We start from the raw sequence: 17,538 nt of genomic DNA on the forward strand, positions 1-17,538 counted from the left end.
CTAACCGATTGTTAAAACTTTTTACCACCCTTTTGTTCCTCAGGAGTATATACATGTGTATTTATGTGTATATACACACATGCTTATAAAACATATTGTACACATATATACATATGTATATATACCTATATATATAAATATATGTGCATATTCTTTGACCCTCCAATACTACTACTAGGTCTATAGCCCAAAGAGATTTTTTTAAAAAGGAAAATAACTTATATGTACAAAAATATTTATAGCAGCTCTTTTAGTGGAGGCAAAAATTTGGAAATTGAGATGCCCATCAATTGGGAAATGGCTGATCAAGTTGTGTCATATGATTGTGATGGAATACTATTGTAATATAAGAAATGATGAACAGGATGCTTTCAGAAAAACCTGGAAAGACATGTAAACAGATGCAAAGTGAAGTGAGCAGAACCAGGAGAACATTGTACACAGTAACAACAATATTGCATGACGATCAACTGTGAATGACTTAGCTATTCTCAGCAATACAATGAGCCAAGGCAATTCCGAAGGATTTATGATAAAAAAATAAAAATTCCATTCACCTCCAGAGAAAGAATTGATGGAGTTTGAGTGCAGATCAAAACATACTTCTTAAAACTTTATTTTTCTTGACTAATATGAAAATATGTTTTTTATCCCCCCCAGGGCAATAAGGGTTAAGTGACTTGCCCAGGGTCACACAGCTAGTAAGTGTCAAGTGTCTGAGGTCGGATTTGAACTCAGGTCCTCATGAATTCAAGGCTGGTGTTTTATCCACCAAGCCATCTGGCTGCCCCCTGGAAATATGTTTTGCATGACTGCACATATATAACCTATATCAAATCGCTTGCTTTCTCAGTGAAGGAGGGGAAGCAGGGAGAGAGAAAATGTGAAACTTCTTTTTTTTCAGAAAACAAATGTTAAAAATTGGTTTTAGATGTAATTTGGGGAAAATAAAATATTAATTTTTTTTAAAAAAGAAAGTTGCAAAGACAGCACATTCCATGCAATCCTTGGGGCAACACTCATATTAGCAAATTTTCCAAATGCCTTCCCTTACCTAAAGTCACTGTTTATAATTTCCATCCACTGATCTGGTTCTACCCTTAAGGACCAATAAGGACCAGTCTAGGACCTCCTTCACCTCACATACTTGAAGATGGATGTCATGTCACACATACACACAGAAATATACACTCCTTCAAGTCATCTCTACTCCAGGCTGAATTAATCCAGTCCCTTCACCCAGTGTCTGAGATGATACAGTTATTTTAAAGGTTTGCTATGTTTTATTAGTAATCCTAGAAAATGCTCAGGATTGAAAGTTAGCAAAAACATTGTTACCTAGATATATGTTAGGAATGATGTCTGTTGCATAGAAAATCTACTTAGACTGTAACCAATTCATGAAGGAATTGTTATTATAACTGCACCAGAATCATTTGTTAAAGTATTTACCCTATACAATGATTATAAGTTTTGATAGGAATATTTGATGGACTCTTGGTATAAAATAAATTAATTTTAACATACGTATATACTTATACATACATACATACACACATACATTGTGGGGTTGAACTGATTGTAACTGAGAGATTTCTTGCATTTTTGCAGAAAAGCTGTTCCTGAAAAGCATCTGCTATCTCACGGCAGAAGTGCTTGGGCCAGACATCATCAAAATGTGAGTATAAATGGAACCATGTCAATGAAATGAACTTGCCAGGAGAGGAGAGGGGGTGCAGACAAGAAAAGGGAGTGGGTATTTCCAGCTTGATCTGCTCAGTAAAGAAGAGAAAAGCTGAAACTTGGGGCATTGTTTGTCTTGTTCAAGCAAATGCCCACCTTGAGCTAAACAACATGGAAATTTGGTTCAGGTTCCACCCATGGAGCCATTAAATTTTGTAATAAGAATTTTCACAAACAAAATGCCTTCCAGCCATTGGCAAGTCAGGTTTACTTGTCCATATTTCTAACTCTTCACTCACATCTTCTTGTCATCTATTCTTCTTTACCTGATCCTTGTTATACATTTTCTCCTCCTGCTCTGATTTATTTTCCTATTCTCTTATTTTCCTTCTCTCCACCTCTATACCTTTGTCCATGACTCACTTGGACAGTCAAGGCCATGCCCATCTGCAAATGGACTGACTTCCCTATTGAACTGGAAACAACAAAGTTGTAGATTTGCATAGAGTTAATATTTAAGACTATAAGAATCAGAGTACTCCTACAGAGGGGTTAACAGATGGGGTATGGTATTTTTCTCTAACAGTCTTTAAAAACAAGGTCTCACTATCACTATTGTTGTCTCTGGGTGTCCAGACCTTTCAGCTGTGAAGTCTATGATGTGAGCCTTCATTGCGCTATTTTGTGTATTTTTATTTACGTGTTAACTGTTGGAAACTTACTTTTTCATGATCCTAAGATCTCATAGCTCATTCATCCAGTTAACTCCACAGTGCTACTAAGACATGCCCAGGAAAGAAGGACACTTTAATTTTACCTGAAAATGACCATAATCACGTGCACTTTCTGAAGTAGATCTTGCCTTTCTCCCCTGTTGACACATGATCGACATCTCTACTAATCATTCCATTATGTTGATCAAGGTCCATTTGACATTCCTCTATCTTCTTTTTTTGTGGGGCAATGAGGGTTAAGTGACTTGCCCATGGTCACACAGCTAGTAAGTGCCAAGTGTCTATGGCCAAATTTGAACTCAGGTCCTCCTGAATCCAGGGCCAGTGCTTTATCCACTGTGCCACCTATATCTTCTAACCCCTATATCTAACTAACCACTATGTCTTCTTCTTATAAAAGACCTGTCAGCTAAGTAGGGCAACTGGAAATCTTGGGCTTGACATTTTTAATAAGAATAATGATGATAAAATATTTCAAAGTAGTATATTAATTATTATCAAGTATGCAAATAAGAGATAAAGTATTTGCAAATTGAGGTGCTATGAAATTTGAGAAATGATTTTTTTCTTGTTAAAAGTACTTATTTTTAGTTCCAAATTCTCTCCCTCCCTCCAACCTCTCCCCTACCCATCAAAAAGGCAAGCAAAATGATATCTCTAAGATACAGGTAACATAGAGAATACAGAGACGGTTAGGGAGGATTGACCCAACCTCCCTCTCCCAAGGCACTCCTACCCAAGGGGCCATAGCTCAGCCAAAATAGGTCAGATGTCTCCCTAGGCTAGTTGGTCCCAGCAGCCTGGAGGAAAGAGTGACTCTCCCCTGGATATCTGCCGTGCAGGTCGATTGGCACAGTGGAATTTTGCCTATGTAATACTGATGAAGAAAGGTATGGGGTATGCAGCAATCTCTTCCCATCAGAGCCTGAGGCCCAACCAACATTTGGTTTTTTAAAAAATTTTAATATTTCATTTTTCCCAATTACATGTAAACACAATTTTAAAATAGTATTTTATTGTCTTCAATTACATATAAAGATAGTTTTCAACATTCATTTTTGTAAGATTTTTAGTTCCAAATTTTTCTCCTTCCCTCCCCCCCTCCCCAAGCCAGTGAGAAATCTCATATAAATTATACATACATTACCACCATGTCAAACATATTTCCACATTAGTCATGTTGTGAGAGAAGAATAAGAACAAAAGGAAATAACCACAAGAAAGAAAAAAAAAGTGAAAATGCTATGGTTTAATTTGCATTCAGACTCCATAGTTATTTTTCTGGATGGGGAGAACATTTTCCATCATAAGTCTTTCCACATTGTTTTTGATCATTGTATTGCTAAGAAGAGCTAAGTCTATCACAGTTGGTCATCATACAATTTTGTTGATACTTTGTACAGTGTTCTTTTGGTTCTGCTCATTTCACTCAGCATCAGTTCATGTAAGTCTTTCCAAGTTTTTCTGAAATCCATCTGCTCATCATTTCTTTATTTTTATTTAGAAGTTTTATTTTCCCAAATTACATGTAAAACAGATTTTGACATCAATTCTTTTAAACTTTGTGTTCCAAATTCTCTTTGTCCCTCCTTCCTCACGCCACCCAAGAACTCAAGCAATTCAATATAAGTTATACATGAGTAGTTGAATTGCTCATCATTTCTTACAGCAGAATAGTATTTCATTACATTCGTAAAGCACAATAGTATTCCATTATATTCATATACCACAACTTCTTTAGCCATTCCCCAATTGATGGACATCCCCTAAAATTCCAATTCTTTGACATCACAAAAAAAGATGCTATAAATATTTTTGTACATGTGGGTCCTTTTCCCTTTTTTATGATCTCTTTGGGATATGGACCTAGTAGTGGTATTGCTGGGTCAAAGGGTATACACAGTTATAAAACCAATTTTAACCTTTGTTTTTAACAATTTTGAGTTCCAAGTTCTTTCTCACCTTTCTTCTCCCCCCTCATTGAGAAGATAAGCAATCTGATAAAAGTTATACATGTGCAGTCTTGCAAAAAATTTTCTATATTAGTCATGTTGTGAAAGAAAACACAAACCAAAAAAAAAAAACTAGAAAAAATAGTTTTATGTAGAAGCTGCTAGATCTTGTGTTATCTTTACTGTAGCTCCACAGTATTTGGATTCCTTTTTCTAGCTGCTTGCAGTATTTTCTCCTTGACCTGGGATATGTGGCATTTGGCTATACTATCCCTGGAAATTTTCCTTTTGGGATCTCTTTATGGAGATGATCAGTGAATTCTTCCCATTTCTATTTTACCCACTGCTTCTAGAATATCAGGGTAATTTTCCCTGACAAGTTCTTGGAAGATGATGTCTAAACTCTTATTTTGATCATGGTTTTCAGATAGTCCAATGGTTTTTAAATGATCTCTCCTGGATCTATTTTCCATATCAGCTGTTTTTCCAAGGAGATAGTTCATATTGCCCTCTATTTTTTATTCATTTGTATTTATTTTATTGTGTCTTGGTTTCTCATAAAGTCACTAGCTTCCATTTGTTCAATCTTAATTCTTAGGCAATTATTTCTTCAGAGAGTTTTTGTATCTCCTTTTCCATTTGGCTTTTTAAACTGTTGACTTTTTTCTCATGACTTTCCTGCATCACTCTCATTTCTCTTTCTATTTTCCCCTCTACCTCTCTAAATCTTCACTGTATCTCTTTTACTTTCTCTTCAAAGTCCTTTTTGAGCACTTCCATGGCCTGAGACCAATAGATATTTTTCTTCAAAACTTTGGATGCAGGAGCTTTAACTTTGTTATTATCTTCCTCTGAGGGTGTATTCTGGTCTACCTTTCCCCCAAAGGTGATTTCTATGGTCTGCTGTTTTCTCTGCCTACTCATCTTGACCACCTATTTCTTGACTTTTAACTCCTTAACATGTAGCACTGATTCCAGGACTCACTGTCCCAAGCTACAGCATGGCCCAGGGGGTGATTGGGCTTGTTCTCAGCCTGCCTGGCCTATAAGTAACCGTGACCCACTTTCTCTTTGATCCAGAAACAGATGTCTGATTGAAATCTGATTCTCTATGGTCAGAAGCTTGATGTGCCTGTGCCCCTCCCCCACTGCATGACTGTCCCTAGAGTTTGCTTGCTGGTTCAGAACATGGGCACCTCACCCCAGTTCCAGCAGAGACCTCAGCTATTCCCCCCAACTGCTGGACCTCCTCACCAGTCCTCTAGCCAAGCTTCAGAAGAAATAGATAAAGATTACGAGGTTCTAGAGGCGTGACCTGCCCAGGGCTGGTTCTGTGATGCTCTTACACTCCTTTCTCAGCCCAAACAGCAGGTGATTCCAGTCACCTAATTAACCCCTCTTTGGCTGGAAAATAGTCTCACTCTATTCTTTTGTGGGTTATGCTGCTCTAGAAGTCGTCATATAGCATGATTTTCGGAGTTTGTGGACGGGTTTGTTGGGAGCAGGGAGAGCCACAGCCTTTCCTCCACCATCTTGGCTCCATCCCCCAAAAAAATAGTTTTTAAAAAACAGTGTGCTTCTATTTGAATTCAGACTCTATCAGTTCTTTCTCTGGAGGAGGATAGAACTTTTCATCATAAGTCCTTCAGAACTGTCTTGGATCATTGTCTTGATCAAAGTAACTACATCTTTCCCAGCTGATTATACTTACAATATTTCTGTTACTATGTACAATGTTCTCATGGTTCTGATCACTTCACTTAGCATCAGTTCATGTAAATCTTTCCAGGTTTTTCTGAGAACATCCTGCTTTTCATTCCTTATAGCATAGTAGTAGTCCATCACAATCATATTTCAAAACTTGTTTAGCCATTCCCCAAAAGATGGACATTCTCTCAATTTCCAAATCTTTACCACCACAAAAAGAACTGCTATGAATATTTTTGTACATGCAGGTCTTTTTCCCTTTTTATGATCATTTTGGGATACAGATTTGGTAATAGCATTGCTGGGTCAAAGGGTGTGCCCAGTTTTACAACCCTTTTTTGTAGCTCCAAATTGCTCTCCAAAATTGTTGACTCAGTTCACAACTCCACGAACAGTGCATCAGTGTCTTAATTTTTCCACATCCAGGGCCAGGGCTGCCTGTCTCTGGGAGGGGTATGAGTCTAATGGCTGCTCCTGGCCCTGAGCCCCTGACAACCTCATCTTTCTGAGAGAGACTGTCTGGGGCCCATGAGAGGCCATCCTGGAATCTGGACTTGTGTCTCTTCCTGTGATCTTTCATAAAAAAGGCTCTGTTTTGTGGACATTTTCATTTTCTTCTTCAGAGCAATAAATTCCAGTCTGGAGACCTAGAATTCTTGAAGGGACATATTCTAAACCCTGGGAGGTCGTTTTGTACTTGAATATAGATATTAAATGATGAAAGATGATTTAAAAATACCTTTTCAGAGTTAATGACTCATTACACATCCATACAGTATTTTTGTAGGGTAACAATTTTTAGGCATATATGAAAACACTGTAAGGTTTTTCTGTAACAGGTCACAAAAATGATAGCTCATATATATATATATATATATATATATATGGTCTCCAGATGAGCATGCTATATAATTTAATTTTTAAATGCAAAGAAAAGCTGCTGTTGTAGAAACCAGTTTTCCCACATCCTCTCCAACATTTGCCATTTTCCTTTTCTGTCACATTAGATGATCTGATAGGTGTGAGGTGTGTTAATGTGCATTTCTCCAATCAATAGCGATTTAGAGCATTTTTTCATGTCTATGCATAGCTTTGGTTTCTTTATCTGAAAACTGCCTGTTCATATTCTTTGACCATTTAAACATTGGAGAATGACTCATATTCTTATAAATTTGACTCAGTTTTCTACATATTTGAGGCATGAGGCCATTATCAGAGAAATTTGCTGTAAAAATTGTTCCCATTTTTCTGCTTTCCTTCTAATTTTGGCTGTATTGGTTTTGTTTGTGTAACCAACCAGCATTTTCCAAAGTGTCCTCAGGATAAGACCTCCATTCCATCTGCAGCCTCGTTGTTTATATCCTCACAATATATTTTCTTTTTGGGGCAAACTCAAATTAGCTTTTAGAAAGGGGAATTTCCTAAAGTGGTATAGTCAGCATAAGACATCCCCCCAAAAAAGTCTATGATACATTCTCCCACCATTCCTTAGAATCCAGGAGAAAGTGGGCAGCTCAGAAATTTCATGGGGCAAAGGGGTAGCTCACAGCTCCTGGATGCTGCCATTCTTTTTTCTTCCCTTCAGAAGTTCCCCTTTGAAGCACCTAGGTGGTGCAGTGGATAAAGCACTGACCCTGGAGTCAGGAGGTCCTGAGTTCAAATCCAGCCTCAGACACGTGACACTTACTAGCTGTGTGACCCTGGGCAAGTCACTTAACCCTTATTGCCCCACCAAAAAAAAAAAGTTCCCCTCAACCACACTATAACTTCTTTGTTGGACTCTTTGTGAAGTCAAAAGTTTATGTCCTGTCTGTCATTGGCTTCCAAATCTGATGCTGTTGTCCTCTGGTCCCAGAACACTGACCGGACACTGATGGGAAAATGAGAAGTCTAAGATCCTCCAGACCCTCTGAAGCTCAGAAGGTTGCCCTCTGGCCGAAGGGGGCTACAGAGGGACAAAGAAGCCAAGGCCAGAGCTATGGCCCCTCCTTCTCCTTAAAGCTGCTCCACCTTAGGGTTTAACTAGGATATTCCCCTCACCCCAGTCTTGGGAATAGCTCCACTTCTCAATTCACTTGCTACTTTGTAGATGATCCCTAGGTCATGGCCAAGTTTCTTCAGCCCTTCTAAGCAGGAGTCTTGAGCATCCTCCAACTCTGGTGCTTCTTCCAACTCAGTCAAGGACTAGAGTTGTTCAAGGATTTCTTGGATTTAGTCTAAAACCTAGGATGGATGGATGGATTGATGAAGGCAAATTGTTCTCACTTCATTAAGGCAACAAGGCAACTTCTCACTTATTCTAAGTGGGGTGAGATGACTGGATTGATTTACTCAATCAGCCTCAGTCTTATATTCATGAATATTTTGATTCAATTAATTAATATTTAAATTTAATTCATAAGAAGGAGAAATGTCTTAAATTTAAAACCAAAAAGGCTTAAATGATGCCTAGGAGAAGAACCTAGAAGTATCAAACTCTCTAAGTGCTCTCTTGGTATGAATTCAGAAAGTAACAAAACTGGGTCCCTATAGAATGACCTCATAGTTAATTTAACCCAGCTTAGTTTTGTTTATCATCCTTTTGGAAAGGACCCACCCCAGTGCTGGAGAGCTTGAATCTGATGCTGAGTACAAAGCTCAGCACTTCTACCCCGTGGACTCATTTTAAACACTGCTTAGAACAATATGGCAGACAATCTCCTGGCCCCCAAAGCCCTGCTGGGTAAATTCAAAGGCCAAATAGAAATGAGCTCAGGGCAGTAGAATTGATTCTGGGTGCTTACTTTTCTGTTCTAGTAGCTTCTACTCTTTGCAGCAAGGGAAATGTTCCTGACCTTTCTTTTGCTCCATTTCCCTATAGGCTTAGCTTGAAGATGAATGCAGATGTGGTCTGTCATGCCCTTCAATTTTGTAAAGAGAAGGCTGGGCAGCCTCTTTGCCACCTCTACCACACTCCCCAGGTGAGTGGTTTTTCATCTACCTCTACCCCCTGAATACCTGGAATTATCTGATAAATGCTAGAAAGAACTGTTGGGCTTTAATTATTTGGCAGAATGGGAATTTGACTCATTCAATTAATGAGCATTGATTAAGCTCTAATTATGTACAAGGTGCTGGGGATACAAAGAGAAAAAAATAAATTAAGCAGTCTTTGACTCCTGATGGAGGATGGAACAGACATAGCAGGCAGGCACTTTGGCCCCAGTGATCAAGCAAGCATTTATTAAGCACCTAGTATATGCCCAGCACCATGCTAGATGCTAAGAAAACAAGTACAAAAAAATGAAACTATCCCTACTCACAATGGGCTGATGTTGAGGTAGGGGAGACAAGTACATATACAAATACATACAGCACAAACATGAAGCAAATGAGATTTCCACTTGGGTCTCATAAGTGGCCACTCTGAATGCACTCCCATATGTAAGAGGGGGAGTGATTTTCACATAAGCATAAAATGGGGCCAGATTGGGTAAGATTCCTTTTCAAAGCCAACAAAGGAATTCACTCTTGATTCTAGAGGCAATAGGGAGCAAGTGTAGCTGGTTGAGTAGAGGAGTAACCTGGTCATATTTGCACTTCAGGAAAGTGCCTTTGGCAGCAGATGTAGAATGTACTGAAGTGGGGAGTCTCGAGGCAGGGAGGACTAGCAGCTTAGCAGCTGGGCTGCTATGATCCAGACCAGAGGTGATGGGTACATTCCCATCAGAGGTCCTCTCCAATACTCTCAACAGTGAGGTGAAAGGCATTAATGCAGGGCCTCTGTTCTCTGGGAACTCTCCAGCCATTTGCTGGGGCTCTAGATGGATCCCTTCCAAGAGAGGCATGGCACTAGAATGTAAGCCCCCTGAGGGCAGGGACCATGCTTTTCTGCCCTCTGTTGTCTCCTCAGTGCTTAATGCAGTGTCTGGCATGTAGTAAGCCCCCAGCAGAGGCTTGTTGACTTTAACTGTGTCTGTTACGGTGGAGATTTGTTTATTTGGGTTTGGGGGAGGGGGCTGTTCTCCCACCTGAGTATCAGATCCATCCTGCCCAGGCTTAGAGGAAACACACAATGCCACTGGTAGGGTTCAGTGATGTTTAAAATCTAAATTGTGGTCACCTTAAATCAGAAGCTTCAGCACCAGTCTTTAGGCATTAAACATTTATTAAAGCATAGAGGTATTCACAAGGAGTTAAGAAAAAGAAGTCCTACCTAGCCTAGAGTTCCAGCCTGGTTGGGTTCTCCCTGAAGTCCTCCTCCACGAGCCTGCTTTAATCAGGAACTCCTTAGCAAACTGTTTATGGAAGCTTTTTATAGATCTGGAACAGAGGCGGTTCTTACACACTGCTTCAAGGTGATTGGTTGGCGTCATCCAAATCCATTGTCTTTGAAGGTGTTCTCAAATTGAGTTCACAGTCTAGTTTCTGAGAACAATACCTTCTTAAGGGAAAGCCAGGTGAGATTACAATCCAATTAACTTGAAGTAGGCTTAATCAGCAGTCAATCACACTCACTTGATTCAATCAGTCTAGATTAATCTCCAGGTGGGTCTTTGAGTATGTGCTAAATCCCATTATTTCATCACAGTTCCATTTGTTCCTCCCTCCCCCTTCCTATTCACCATTCATCCCTTGTAGGTCCCCACCTCCACTTCCCTATCTGGCTGTGAGTCTCCATCATGCTCAGTCAGAGTTGAGTCGGGGGTGACACAGAGGAGAATACCTGCAGAACCCTCTTCCTAGACTTGGTCTGAAACTCATGAGAAAAATCTGTCTGAAGTCCTGTGTTCGAATTAAGGGATCAGCCAGCTTCCATTACTAGTAGTGTGGGGGAAGGGTGGTGATCACAATCCAGTCCTGCCTAGCACTGGCCCAGTGGCCACTCAAGCAGCCAGTAGCATGTCTCCTATGAAGTGGGGACCCTGGGCATCCTGGGAACACATCCCCCACATCAAGGATAATTGGTCATGTGCCACCTTTGGGAGACTTTGGGGGCCAAGCACTGCTGATACACAGGGGTATTTAGTGTGGAGACAGTTACAAGGGGATAAACATGCTCTTAGATGAAGGAGATGAGACTGTCATCTTATGTCAGAGACCATTCAGGACAAGAAATGAGGGTAAACACGGTGTGGACAGCAGTGGGGAGGGTTGAATTTCTGTCTCCTTTGCTCATCTCCACAGAGTTGTTGACCCCAGACGGACATGTCTGCACTGCCCAGCATATGTCTAAACACCCTTCCCAAATATCAGTGGTTCAGAACTCCAAAATGGAAATTAATTACCTGATGAGGAATGCTAATCAACCCCCCACCCCCACCCCCACCCCCTGACCCAGAACAAGAGAAAGCATTCTAAATTCGAATAGAAGGATTAGGGATTTGGACCAAGCCAAGCAAGATCAGGGACAATCTCGAATTTGCTTGTGTCCAGCCACGCATCCAATTGCCAAGCCTTTACTTATCACTGAATCAGTCTGAAGTCTGGAGGAGACTTTAGGGCTTTGATACCACAAATGACCTGAGAAAGAATCTCATTTCAATAGAGAGGACAAGACACCCGAAGACATTCGGGAGGGGATTGACTGAGCCTGTCTGACTAAGCATCAAGCAGCCATGAGCACATACTAGGTGCTTTCTCTGTGCCAAGCACTGTGCTGGGAACACAAAGTAGAAGCAACCCCAAAAAACCACCCTGCCCCTGTCCTCAAGGAGCTCCAGTCTAATTGGAGAGGCACTATGCAGACAACTGTGTGCATGCAAAACAGACAGAAGGTAGGAAATCTGAGTTGAGAGGTGCTTACAGTAAGGAAGACCAGCAAACCCATCCTGCAGAAGATGGGACTTGAAGGAAGCCGGAAGGGGTGGGGGGGAACAACCAGAGAAAGTGCCCAGTCATAGCTGGAGCATCCTGGGCAGGGCGGTCAGTATCACTGGATAATAAAGCCCATGTAGTCCACAGTCAATAACCATTTACAAAGCACCTACTATGTGCCAAGCACTATGATAAGCACTGAGGATTCAGAGAGAGGCAAATGCTAGGTCTTGTCCTCCAGGAACCTGCAGGGTGAAAAGGCCCCATGGATAATGAACGAACATCTATTTTAAACATAGACGTATAGTCACATTTATAAAGGAAAAGCCCACAATCTTGAAAAAAGAAATCTGTGGAAAATTAATAAGGGAGAAGATTAAACCATCCCTATATCCAAGTATGATAGATCAAACAAAAGGTGGATAGTAAAATAAGAAACTGTTACCCTCTTCTGACAAAATGAATAAAAAATTTAGTGAAGCTAAATTTAACAATTGTGAAGTGGATATAAATAGACTGAAGTCTCCACAGAATTCAAGAGAGTGCTCAAAAAAACCCTCTGGAATTAATAGACATGTGGAAAGAACTTAATGGAAAAACAGGGACTACACACATTCATGTACCCATCATGGGGATAGAGCTGAGCACATTGCCTGGCCCCAGCAGGTATTTCATAGATACTTGTTGCTTCAACTTGACCTATTGACTGAACCCATGACTCCATTACTACAGAGAACTCCCAGATAAGAGAGCTCCTTCCACCAATGCAGGTCAGCCTCATCTCTGAAACAGACAGTCTTGAGGGTTTCCTAGAGAGAAATGAAAGGTTTAATGACTCTTCTGTCACCGAGCCAGTCCACAGCAGAAGTGAGACTACAACCTAGATCTTCTTGGCTCCAAGGCCAGCTGGCTCTCTGTCTACCCCACCATATTCCTTCTCTAATACACATCATAAATACATGCATCAATAGAGACTTAATCAATAGCATGAGATAATCACCCAAAAGATCATGTTCAAGGATGTAGAAAATTGCTCATTGAATGTCGAAAAATAGAAATAAGAAACCCTCCTTTGACATGCCACAGCACAATCAGTCTAGAAGGAAACCGAGACAAGCTGACCTGAAGGTATCAGAGAACCAACCAAAGACAATCGCGCAAATAATCGAAGCCAGACCAGATGACTTCAGTGCTGATGCAAGTAGAATGCACCAAAGTTCATTTGTTGTCATTGTTGAGTGGTTTTCAGTCATGTCCAACTCTGAGTGACCCCTTTTGGGATTTTCTTGGCAAAGCTCCTGGAGTGGTCTGCCACTTCCTTCCCCAGATCATTTTACAGATGAGGAAACTGAGACCAAAAGGGTGAAGTGACTAAGCTAGGGTCACATAGCTAGTGAGTTTCTGGGCCAGATTTGAACCTCTGAAGATAAGTTCCTGACTCCAGGCCCAGCATTAGATCACTACACCACCTAAATTCATAGGACACAAAGTAGTACTTAGAGGATGGCCTGAATTTATTAAAAGAGGGAGAAACTCGATTAATTGAGCCTGCATTTAAAGAAATCAGAAAATAAGGAGAGTGATATGCCAAAAGACAGAAAAGGAGAAACTATCAATATTAGTCCAAAAATTAATAAAATGGAAAATAAAAGAACCATCGAATTGCTATCGAAAACCAAGGGATAGACCTGGAAAATACCCAGAAAATCAGTGTGTATTTAGGAAACATGATAAGAAAAAGAAGAAAGAAAATGTTAATTACCAAAATTACAAATGAAGAAGGAAGATCGAAGCAACCCCCAAATTTGTAAAGTATCAGAGTTCAGTATATGATAGTGCACCTAAAAATGCCAGAGAAGGAGAACACCGACAAAACCAGAAAATACCTAATTAGACAAAATGGGAAGTAGATCCACTCATGTCCAACCCTAGGCAGAGAAAACCATTGACAAGTTACTAAGGAGCTGCACTTGGTTCCAAGGACTGTGGCCTGGGCAGGACCTAAGGAAGCTGGCCTCCATCCAGGGGAATGCCCAGAAGAGGGGAAGGGCCTTGAGTCTAAGTGACAGCAGTTGAAGAACTGGAGGATCTTGAGCCTAGAGGAGAGAAGACTTGAGCAGGGCACAGGAGCGGCCAAGGACCCGTCATCTCCATGTACCACAAGGAGCAATGAGCCTGGTTCTGTTCAGTCCCAGGACTGGGCCCATCGAGTTGATGCCACAGAGGAGCCAATTCCTAACGTTAACACTGCCCAGAGATAGAATGGGTTGTGCCAAAAGGTGGTGAGCTCACCAACACTGGGAGTCTTTCAAGGGAAGGTTGAATGAAGAGTTGAGTGAACTGAGGCAGGAGTGTGATGTCACGGAGAGAGGGCTGCATTTAGAGTCAGAAAAGCTGCATTTAATCCCAGCTCTACAACTTCCTACCTGCAGAGCCCTAAGTAAGTAGTTTCACCTCCTGTGTCTCAGCTTTCTTATCTCTATCATGAAAGAGTCAGACAAGTTGACCTCTGAGGGCCCTGTTAGCTCACATGGTCCTTTGTTGTGGAGGGATGGCCTAAGCCACAGATGTTCACGTGGTAGGACTTAGGGCCCTCCTCTCACCCCAGCTGCCCCCTCTGGACTGACCCCAGCTTGTCAAGGCCCTTCCTGGAAAATCTTAGTCCAAGCTTCAGGGTTGGACTACACGGTGAGGGCTTCTCCAGCACTGTCTTAAGTGGATGGCTCCATCACAGGGCATGTAGCAATAGTGTGGACACCCAGACTAGACTGCATGCCCACCATTTTAACCCCAATCAGGGTCCAAGCTCATTTAAGAAGGCTTCCTACAAGCTCTGTGCTCTTCTCCTCCGCCTTGAGTCACCCTTGCATTTCTGCTGCCAGGAGAGACCTGTTGGCTCGAGGTGAGAGCCCATATTGCAAGAGGGTTATACCCTCCACCCACCTGGGACCAAGCAACCACCAGGTCATTGTCCGTGTCTGGGTGTGTAGCGAGTGAGCACCTAAGTACTGTCAATCCGAATGCTGTGGAATTCAAACAAGTGTGTGCAGAAACGGGGGAAGGGAAGGACAGGACTGGATCCATGCTGCTTCCATAAGAAGCAGAGAGAAACAGCAAGGGCGCATTGGCATTCGCTGACTGATGAATAGAAACTCTGAGACTGAGGGTTGAACCACAAAAACCCAGACTATCCCAGAGTGAAATAAAGCCCTCTCAGACTATTCACCGTCTAAGACCTTAGACCACACCCAGAGTGAAATAAAGCCCTCTCAGGCTATTCACAGTCAAAGACCTTAGACCACACCCAGAGTGAAATAAAGCCCTCTCAGGCTATTCACAGTCAAAGACCTTAGACCACAGAGACTGACTGGCCCAGTCCCCTCTAGGGACGTTGAGTGACTTGCCCAAGGTCATACACATAGCATATAGTAGAGCCAAGACTTGAACCCAAGTCCATCGCTCTTTCCATGCTGTCTCTGTGTGCCTCCTTTTCTTCATCTGTCAAATGGGAAAAGTCACATTAGCACTCTCTGCTTCTTGGAGCTATGATGTGAGGCTCCCATGACGTAATATGTATACAATTCTTTGCAAACCTTAAGGCACTGTTAGAATGTCAGCCAGTAAGATAAACTATTGCATACTCACAGCAATGGAAGCTTGGTGACTTCCAGCTCGTGGCTCTATAGGAAAAAAACTGAGGAGGACATTCGTGACGAATAACAGTGTAGACGAGAGCACGAAGCCAATGGGGACATGGTGGCTTTTCAGCTACAGTCCCAGACGCTCATCATCCATCGCTCGTGTTTGCTCAGCCTCTTTCCTCCCAAGGAACTTGGGATAGAGCACGAGTCTGCTTTCCTACCGCCAAGCCTCTGGGAAGACAAATCAGTCAAGGGAAAGACAAGCATCGGTGCTGTCAAATCCTCCAGTCAGGGACATCTCCTTTCTCCATTCTGGCTCGACCTTCTGCTTTGCCTTGACAAGTTGTCAGGAAATCACAAGCTTGGTCTGGAAATGGAAGACCCGATGCTGGCTCCAGCCCTGGATGGTCCTGAAATAGCCCAGAACATGAGTGAAGTGTGTCAAGCTGTCAGTGTCGACTTAGCCTTGAGAGTCACTGTGGGGGTGGAGCACTGACCGTCCCCATAAGAGAGAAGGAACAAATAGAAGAGGAGGCAAATGATAGAGAGGAGAGAGAGGACAGAACAAGACAGTGGCACAGGATGGCTCCGAGCAGTGGCTTCTGGGAACACTTCAGTTCCCCATTTTTGGACAGAAAGACAGAAACTGTAGCAGAGTTTGAGGATGAAAGCACCTGCCCTGTCAAATGCCCTGCAATTATGAAAGACAAATGTGGGGAGTGTCGTTATATTCTTTTTTCAGATGAGGAAACTGAGGCTTTGAGAGGGGAAATAATCCTAACAGAATACAAATAGGAAGGGCTTTAATAATCAATTAAATTGGTTTTAGGCTATTCAGAGACTTACATATACCATGAATATGTGTAGGGTGCCTGTGTGTGAGAGTGAGTGTGAGTAAGTGTGAGTGTGTGTGTGTGTAAGTGAGCGTGTATGACTGTGGTGCATGTGTGTTTCCAACTGCTAGGCTCGTGTCCATTCTTTTTCAGCAAGCCATTTCAGGGAGACTAACTGAAGATTGAAGTCCCACATCTGGAAATGAGAGGCTATCTGTAAATGTTTAGGGAATCTTGCCTGGTAGTGGATAATTATTAGGGCCAATGGCTCAGTAATGCAAATGGGAAGTTAGCAGTGGACTCTAAGTAGGTGACAAGTCATCTCTTTAAAAAGTATTTAGGTTGGGGGCAGCTAGGTGGCGCAGTGGATAAAACACTGGCCTTGGATTCAGGAGCACCTGAGTTCAAATCCAGCCTCAGATACTTGACACTTAACTAGCTGTGTGACCCTAGGCAAGTCACTTAACCCTCATTGCCCTGCAAAAAAAAAAAAAAAAGTACTTAGGGTACAATCAAATAGAGACACCTTTAGGAGACTCAGCAAAATACAACCCAACCTGTTCTCATTTTGGTGGGAGTTTATTAATTGCTCCCCAGAAGGCAAAACCCTAAGCAATGGGGAGAAATGGAAAAGAGGCCAATGAAGGCTGGAGGCGAAGACAGAGCTCCCTCCAACAAGAGCTGCCCTCGCCCTAACTCCCCCACCCCCCACCCCCACAAGAGGTTGGATGAGCACTTGTCAGTTCACTATAGAGAAAATTTTTGTTCAAGTTTGAGATAGGTGGCCCCTGTGCTACCTTCCAGTTCTGAGATTTGATCTTGGATTTCTTCTGGTTAGAGCAAGTTAAGATCTGTACCCTCTTTCCCCTTCTCTCCGTGTCTGCCAGAATGCAGACTCTTTGGATCAGGGACTTTCATTTCTTCTTCACATCTGCATGGTAGACTGCCTGGTATGTAGTAGGCATTTAACACATGCTCACCTAATGTTTAAGAGCTGGTGGCCCTAATGCTCACTTTACATCGCGCCATAAGGTTTGCTGAGTACTTTGCTCTATTATTTCACTTGATTCCCGCATATTTGTGAACTATATATGATTAATAGCCCAATATCTGAAAGCCAGTTGGAGATGTGAGAAGGAAGGAAGGAAGGAAGGAAGGAAGGAAGGAAGGAAGGAAGGAAGGAAGGAAGGAA

The 17,538-nt window shown here is 41.9% G+C and overlaps 1 protein-coding gene across 1 annotated transcript in view; it reads left to right on the top strand.

The window, feature by feature from the left end:
- The window catches only part of AOAH (acyloxyacyl hydrolase), a 113,242-nt gene that overhangs the window by 20,403 nt on the left and 75,301 nt on the right, over window positions 1–17,538 (top strand). Inside the window, exons 4-5 of the mRNA XM_043964531.1 lie at window positions 1,612–1,678; window positions 8,937–9,036. Of these exons, the coding sequence (XP_043820466.1) occupies window positions 1,612–1,678; window positions 8,937–9,036 (167 nt within the window). The remainder of the gene's footprint in view (window positions 1–1,611; window positions 1,679–8,936; window positions 9,037–17,538) is intronic.

This window comes from Dromiciops gliroides, chromosome 1, assembly GCF_019393635.1.
Source record: "Dromiciops gliroides isolate mDroGli1 chromosome 1, mDroGli1.pri, whole genome shotgun sequence".
NCBI classification, from domain to species: Eukaryota; Metazoa; Chordata; class Mammalia; order Microbiotheria; family Microbiotheriidae; genus Dromiciops; species Dromiciops gliroides.